General features: G+C 48.9%; 1 protein-coding gene across 1 annotated transcript; it reads right to left on the bottom strand.

Annotated features, from left to right (window-relative positions):
• Positions 1-2711: 2711 nt before the first annotated feature.
• Positions 2712-8116, bottom strand: KIAA2013. The gene is made up of 3 exons (XM_084220141.1): positions 7044-8116; positions 5198-6051; positions 2712-3720 (listed from the first exon to the last, which is right to left on the bottom strand). The coding sequence occupies exons 1-3, from the start codon at positions 8014-8016 to the stop codon at positions 3694-3696; spliced, it is 1854 nt and encodes a 617-aa protein (XP_084076267.1). The 5' UTR covers positions 8017-8116; the 3' UTR covers positions 2712-3693.
• Positions 8117-8666: the final 550 nt, after the last annotated feature.

Consider the following 8666-nt stretch of genomic DNA (forward strand, 5'->3'; position numbering starts at 1 on the left):
GGTGCCAGTTCCTGGGTGCTGCAGGCTCAGCTCCATGCCATCTTATATGGTGTCCTTTATCTCTGGAACACATGACTCCAAATGCAGAGCTATTCCAAAACTAATGGAAAACTTCTATCACTGTGGGATAATTCTTTATGTACATAAAATCCTCATTTAGGTGGACCTTGGAGCCAGGCTATATAAACAAATTGGTTAAAAAGAATTCCAAATTAGTTGCTTATTATCTGTAGCAGCTGTGTGCATTTCCATTGCCTTGACATTTCATCCCCAGGTGTTCACAGAAGGACAATGTTAAATAAATTATTCTAACACTTGGTGGTAGGTCAGCAGTGAGTTCTGATCTACTGGGACAGTGATAGATTCAGATGTGTTGGTGGGGTTGATCTCTAGAGGCTCCCCTCCTGCCTTAGTTATTGTACAATCATTGGGATTTTATTTTGGTCTGGGGTCTGCTTTTGTTTTGTTTTGTTTTGTGTGTGTTACTGATTGGTATCTACCACATTGTACTGACTGAAAACCTGTATTTTCTTTCCCAGATCAAGTAGCATGTGCTTCAGCATGCCAGACAGCAAAGCAGACTCTAACCACTTTGAAGTGGAACATCCTTCAAGCCATACAGAGAAACAGCTGTCCATGATGAAGCTGAGATCCTGGTATGTTGTGGTGAGTCAGACTCCATTCCTTTCCTAATTCCCTTTGTTAGATCAGTAGCCCTGAAGAGAACAGGGTTCCCTGCAGCATTGCAAATGAGCTGACCTGTGCTGCAACACACTGTGAGCTTGTGAATGAGAAGAGCAAAGCACTTCCACTCACAGGCAAGAGCAGGCATTAACACCACTCCAGAGATGCTGCCACAAAAGGCAGTGTCCTAATTCATCACTGACATTTGAGATCAGTGACTAGATATCAATGCTTACCCTTGTCCCTTTTTTTCTTTCTATATTCCACTACAAGAATTTTCCATCCTCTGTCACTTTTCCATCCACCAACCTTTGAGAAACTCTTGCTGGTTATTTGAAAAACAAACAAATCTCCATTCCATAAACCAGGACACTCATAGGGAACAAACTTACTAGACTGGAAACAAATATCATAATGCCAATTTTACAACCAGAGTTGTGTTAAACACAGACACCAAACAAGGGGTTCAAAAATGCTGAAATAAATCTAATGTTTAATGTCAGGATTAATAAGCAGCAAAATCCCTGATTTCCAGAGCTTCCACTCAGCAGTAGCTGGATGAAAGATGCCTGGAGCACACATGTGGAAGGCAGAAATATAGAATGCTTTGCTGTTTTATCTGCTTCTCAATAATGTATTTTCCTACCCAGACAATAGCACTTGAGGAAGCTGCATTTTGAATTGCAAATTGGATCAACCAAACCCTGTTCTGGCATGTTGTATTTATTATCTGACAAAACCAGAAACCAGGATTAACAGTGCAGAATTGAGATTCTAATTTTTTTTTCCATTAATTTGTTGGCTCTTTTCTTAGTGTCTGAATTTACAAGCTAAACAACATTATGCTGCTGAGTTTAACTTCCATGTCACTATTATTTTCACTGAATTCCAACTAAAAGTATAAATTTCAGATGGTCAGTTACTATTTTAACTTGCTTTGTTTGTTGTGTGCTTGTAAATATGGAATTTTGTTTCGTTCTTTAAGCATTTCTACATTTCACAAATATAACCTTCTGCTCTCTTGCATACTGCAAACAGAGAAATGCTGTTTCTTTTCCCCCTTCTTCATGGAGGAATTCTGAAACAGTTCTTTTGTTATGGAGGAAATTCTCATAGGAATCCTAATATATTTAATGTAAAACACTCTCAAAGCTGTTTTATTTTTTGTTTTACTCATGCTTTATGTGATGGTAGCTTATCCATCTCTTCCAGGCCTGAACAGTCTTCCTTGGACTCCATGGGTGTCAGGCTGCTGGCAATTCTGCCAGGGAACATCAAATGGCTCAGCCTCCAGCTGATACCCTGTTGGCTTGGAAAGAGCCCCCTGGAAGCTCTTATCATCCTCATGCCAGATGTTTCACAGAAACTGAGCAGCTCATGGAACTTTGGTGAGAAAGAGAAGGAGCTTCTGGTAAGTTCTGTTAAAGCAGGAGAGTAAATATCTCCTTCAGCACACAAAGTACCTGTGTACACTTAAAATGGACTCTGTTACTTCCCTGTCTTTATTCCCTTGAAGGGCAATAACTCTGCTATACTAATTAGTAAATGAAATTGTCTGCAGAAAAGTTAAGATACTGAAATCTGCTTTCCTGAGGGATGTTTTTCATCTGCAACCAGACAGTAACCCCTCTGAAAATTTGAAGTTAAATCCTGCCCCAGTTTTTCCTTGGGACCACCAGCTGTGCCAAATTTATTACTTGTTGAGTGGCTGTTAAATCTGCTGCTTGATGGTTCCCTGGGATTGTTTCTGTGTTCTTCAGAGCAAAGCTTGGTCTTCATTCCTCAGGATAGAACAAGGTTATACTGAGCAAGGAAATGGAGATTAGCTTTACCTTGTGTGGTTTTGTCACTTGTTGTGCCTTCCAAATTGTCTTATATCTGGCTTATATCCATTTATATATTATTTTCCACACATTTTCCAGTATTTACAGTCAATACTGGCCACAGATATAAGGCCCTGATTATCTCAGCTGGGTAGGGAGCAACAGCAGGAAAGAACACACAAACCAACAAAAACCCCAACCACATTTCAGCAATCAGATTAGACTGAAAGATATTTATTTAGAAACAACAGCTTTGGTATTTTAAAACCAAACAACCTGTAAGTCACTAGAAAGTAGGGTGTCTTCTCCCATAGCCAAAACAAATCAATGCACAAAGTCTCAACAGGCTTAGAATAGGAAACGTGTAGATCAGCATTTCCAAGTGCATATCCAGAAAACAATTTCATTAAATTGATTTTGCACTCTACAGTCATAAAGGCTGAAAAACCTGTTATGAGAACTTATTGACAGTTAAGACTGTTAGATATTGACAGTTCAATTGACTGTTACTGAAGTGGAGGAAAAATTAACATACTCCCCCTCCCCCCAAGCAATAAATTACAAACTGTATACCAGAAAGGAAGTTACACTAAAGTTTTCTAGTTAACTCTCAGAAGGGAATCATTATCCTTTATTTTTCTGTAGACTTAAAAAAACCAAAAAAAACCAGATCAAAATATCAAAGGTCTTAGTATATCTTCAAGTATTTTCACCAAATAGATTACTCCTAGGGAACTGAACAGCTTACAGGGAAAGGACACATCTGTTACACAAGCTTCTGGGATAAACAGTTGAATCACCACACCTTCCAAGTCTCAGATTCCTGTAATAGCAAGGCACAAAAGGATTGTTGCTTTCAAATGGTCCTTGTTCTCAGCTGCAATATTGCCAGGTGTCATGTGCAAATGGAGGCTGAAAGCAGGACTAGGTTCACTGGGACACAGGGATGCTCCCATTCAATGAATGGAACAGGGTGCTATTTCAAGACCATCTATCTTGCTTACTGCTACAGATTCTGAGCTTCAGCTGCCTTCCACTTCATCCCTGTTTCTGGAATCAAGTTCTGCATCACCTTCATTTGAAGTAGGTCCAGCTGAGGCGAGGCACAGAGCTGTGTGCTCTGCAGTGCCCAGGGGGATGAGGTGCCAGGTCAGCCCTTGCTGTGGCTGTGCGGCCTCCGGACACTTCAGCGGGCAGAGTCGGGGACAGCCACCTGCAGCAAGGGTTAACAAGTCACTTGGTAAAGGCAGAAGGCAAGTCTTGGAGATGACAAAGGCAACTGGATAGACAACAGTGAAAGGACACAATGACATAATTCCAAGGACACGTTTCAGGTGTGTTACACAAGAACTGAGATCACCTCCTAACCCCTTCCTCCCTCTGCACTGAGGTTCTGATCATGATCAGAGGTTTGTAACTGCAGTTGTCTGGTATACATTTCTATCCCACCTCTTCCTAGGTCAGTTTGTCTGGCCACAAGCACCTCCCACTCAAATCTTTTATTGGATCACAGGTATTCAGACCCACTTGGGATCAGGCTTGATCTCCAGTGCTCAAAATGACAAGACCAGTGAGCTGACAGGGAAACTTCCAGCTCACTTTAAAGACCCCTTACACACCAGCTGTCAAGTTTAGTTCAATACCTTTTGTTCAGCCTTAGCTATCCAAAATCAAATTTGATTTTATAATTTGGAATAACAGTACAATCTATAGCTAGAACTTTTCCTCTGACAGCTGTTTACCTATCATCTCCTTTTTTTTAAAATGAAACCTACATTTAACTCACTTCAGCCCTCAGGAGGGAAGCCTCTGAACAGCACAGCTAGCTCACACAGCAAATCCAGTCTGGTCTTGCATTTTCAACTTCCTATCAACACACAATCAGAAAGTCCCAGTACTAAGAGCAAAACTCACCACCTACTGTCTATTCTGTGCTAATTTTTTACAGCAAATAAGTTTTCCAAGGCAACTCAGGAACAACTTCAAATTCTTTACACCCAGGTAAGAGGAGCTTGGAGCTCTGGCTCCAGAGCTTGAAGGGAGAACCTTCAACTCACAGTAAAAAGCACTCAGTACTTTCCTTAACACACCTTTGTATTTTGTCTGACTGGGAGAAACACCAATTTAGCATCCTCCCAAAATGTTGGTGGTGTGGTTTGATGGAGGGCTGCACAGTGTCTACAATATGAACACCTACCACAAGTCCCAGCAAGTCAGCACCTCCACCTCCAAGAGCAGCCTGCCTTTGGGTGCTGCTGTGTGACACCTCACACATTCAGAGCAGGCAGGCAGGTCTCCACACAGCAGTACAGACAAGTACAGCAGCTCTCTCACCTGCTTCCTGGTACTAAATAACAACAGGCATCATCTCATGGCAACTGCAACTGCTGGCCTAAAAACAAGCAAGGTCCTACCCTGATGTGTGGGAAAAGGACAGAGCTGTGTCTGCCTCCACCTGCAGCCTCACAAATGTCTAAGGACAGATGATGAGTTTATCTTTTCTAACAATTGTGAGCCCTACTGCTCCAATCCCTGCCCTAATCCTCCTTGCAAGAAGAGGTCACAGATTGCTTGTTTCAAGAGACACTGAAAATCGTCACAGTCCAAGAGAGAGCCTGCCCAGGAACAGCTGACACAACATCAGGCTGACAACACTCAGTGGACAGCAGCCAAAAGCAGCAGTTTTATACCTTACTCCTGAAGAGGGGCTTGGCTCCCGGCCCACAATACTCGTTGTAGATGAGTTTGAACAGAAACAAATGAAACAAAGTAATTAAGGAGGCCACACTGAACCAGAAGAGGAAGGGTAAGCCTGGGTATTGCTTGGCCATGTGTTCCTCATGAGCCAGAATAGCTTTTAGGTGGAGTGTGTGTCTTAGGTCCTGCAAGTGGACCAAATCTGTTGATATATAAAGCAGTGGTGTGATGGGTTGAGTCACCATGACGGGGAAGGTGTGACCTCGTGCCTCTGAGGTGAGCTCCACAGGCTCGTTCATACAGCCTGCCTCACAGGCATACAGTCTGACAGGCTTGTCCTGGAACTTCACAGACACGTGCAAGAAGGGCTTTCCTTCAGCATCCAGGAGAACAGCTAAACTGATCAAGTCCTTATTGTAATGGATCCCACGTAAGGAATAGCTGTTATGGAGTACGTCAGGGTCAGCCTGAAACTGCAGATGGTTCTCTGTGAACTGCAGACCCCCAAAACTAAGCACCATTCCCTGCATCAGCCCGTGGACTCCAGCTGTCACAAGGCCCTTGCAGCCCCGTTTTTGGAGAGTCAGCTTCCACAGGTCTGAGAGCTGCAGGATCTGGGTGACACTGGTCAGCCGGGGCGGCCACAGGTTCTCGGCGTGCATGGTGGCGTGGCCGCTGAAGCAGTGGTCAGCGTAGTTCAGGCTGGCTTCAATCTTCTCCCTGTCCTCACCAGCAAGGAGGGGGTCCAGCAGGGGGGCTGGCACAGTTGACAGCACGTAGTAGAGGGTCATGTTGACAGTCTCACTGGAAGGGGTATGTGCATCTGTGATCTTCCTCATTTCAATCCCTGCAGCAAAAGAAAACAACCAATAGTCAGAAATTACCCAGGAGGAGGAGAAGATCAAACATGCACACTGATGCTCAATATGGTGTTCTTTATCCATAAAACACCAAAGTGTGTTGCCCTGATTTTTAAAGTTTTTCTAAGCCTTCTGATCTTTACATTCTTGTAACAAACTCTCTCACACACTTTCTGTAAATAACTTATTGTTTTGCATTCTTTTATAGAAGAGGAGAAATTTGATAGACTGTTGGTTTGTCCAGTGTCATTGGAGAGGTGGCACTGTCACCCTCCAATCCACTGTCTCTTTTGGAAATTTATAAATGTTGGAGTCAGAAAATAAACATTCCCTTTTTCTTCACCTTGAGAGCAGCAGTGTGTGCACTCATGTTGTTTCATATCCTATATTAACAAAAGTGAAATGTTTCCTTGTGTTTGTCTAAGAAGATACTCTCTCTGCTACTTGGGAGTTTGAAAGACAAGCTCCCACTAAAGACAAAGCTAATTTAATATACAGACCTTAGAGGCCTGGCATCATGACTCTGCAAGAATGATCTGTCAAAAGAATAATCCTCTTATAAAATAACAAGGTCTACATTATTTGGTCAGCTACTCTTTTACGTAAGACATTAAAATCTTAAGAAAAAGCATCTTTGTAAAACGGCCTTTATCTCCATGCAGAATCTGTCTTTTATGCTATCACTAAAGGTCACTTTATTTCCAACTGACATGCAGGGCAAATCAGTGAAGTTCCTGAAGCCACAAAAAGCAGCACACACAGAATAATGATTATAAATGTTCTTTTATCACTTCCTATACATAGTCAGGTGTACTCCATTTTGTAAGGTAAGCTGGGTTCCAAACCAGAAACACTGTTTTACTATCCCACAACCCATCAGAAAATCCAGAGCCTCTGGAGACCTCACAGCAAGCAGGACACTAAGCTTTCAGACACCCTCTGAAGCAACTCCACGGAAGCTGAGCATCACTTTCCTTACCTGAAATGAACAAGTCAGACCAGGTCTGCTGGTGCTCCTGGAAAAGATCTTCCACCCCCATCTGCATCACCTCCAGCATCTCTTTCTTGGCTGCCTCCCTCAGCTTGCTGAAGGTCTCCTCCAGCTTGGACACCTCGATGGGCTCCGAGGTGTACACCACGGACAGCACGGTCTCGTCAAAGTGCGACTCGGGCGCGACCTGCACCCGGCTCACGAGTTTCTTGGCAGCCACCACCACCAGCACCACCTTGGGGCTGCCGGCCAGCAGCAGGCGGCCGGAGGAGAGCAGGAACTGCCGCTCCTCCACCTTCTCCAGGCTGGTGGTGAAGCGCCCGCCCAGCGCGGACGCGGCGGCGGGAGCCGAGGCCTCGAAGGCGGCCACCCGCGCGGTGGGGTTGGCGATGCGGATGCGCTGCAGGTAGAGATGCGGCCGGCTCCGGTGGGCCACCACCTCCTCCCGCACGGTCACGCAGTCCCCGGCGCCGGCCCCGGGCCCCGTCTGGACGCAGCGCAACCTCCGCACGGCCCCGTCCCGCAGCGCCACCAGCGCCGCCCGCGCCTCGCCGCGCCCGCCCAGCGCCCTCAGCCGCACCAGCGCCGGGTACTCGGTGGCGAGCGCCGGGCCCGCACCGGGCCCCGCGGGCCGCACCCAGAGCCGCCCGGCCGACACGTCCAGCAGCAGGAACCCGTTGCCCGCCACCGCCAGCCCCGGGGGCCCGCCGGCCCCGGCCGCCTCCTCAGGCAGCGGCAGCGCATCGCCGCGCTGGGTCTGCTCCCGCCAGGCGCCCGAGGCCGCCTGCACGCAGAGCGCGGCGGGTCCCCAGGGCTCGGCCCCGCGCCCCGCGCCCCGCGCCCGCGCCGCGCCCAGGTACCAGTAGGCGACGAGCAACAGCACCAGCAGCAGCAGCAGACGCCGCGCCCAGCTGCTGGACAGCAGCCCCGGCAGCCCCTTCAGCCGCTGCTGCAGCCACATGGGCGGCGGCGGCGGCGGCGGGGGAGCCCCGGCCCAGCCCTTCCCGGCCCCGGCCCCGCCGCGCCAGCCCTAGGCCGCCATCGCCGCCGCGCCCCCGGCAGCTCCGCCGCGACTGGCGGCGCTTGGCGGCGCTTTGCGACAGCCGCGCTCTCCGGCACGGAGGGAGGGCTCGCCCGGGGACGCGGCCCGGCCCGCTCGGACCGCCCCGGAACCGCCGGGAGCCGCCGCTGCGAACGGCCCGGAACCACCGGGAACCCCGGCTGCCAAACCCCAGAACCGCCGGGAGCCGCGGCTGCGAACGGCCCCGAACCGCCGGGAGCACCGGCTGCCAAACCCCGGAACCGCCGGGAGCCGCGGCTGCGAACGGCCCCGAACCGCCGGGAGCACCGGCTGCGAACGGCCCCGAACCGCCGGGAACCGCGGCTGCCAAACCCCCGAACCGCCGGGAGCACCGGCTGCCAAACCCCCGAACCGCCGGGAACCCCGGCTGCCAAACCCCCGAACCGCCGGGAACCCCGGCTGCCAAAGTCCCGGCTTGCAACCCCCCGGGTTCCGAACCCCCGGCTCCAGGTCCCCCCTCCCGTTACCGGGACCCCTCTCGGCTCCGAGCCTCCTCAGCTCCGGGATCCCCGGCTCCGGGATCCCCGGCT

The sequence above is a fragment of the Fringilla coelebs genome, assembly GCF_963513975.1.
Source record: "Fringilla coelebs genome assembly, chromosome: 22".
NCBI lineage: Eukaryota > Metazoa > Chordata > Aves > Passeriformes > Fringillidae > Fringilla > Fringilla coelebs.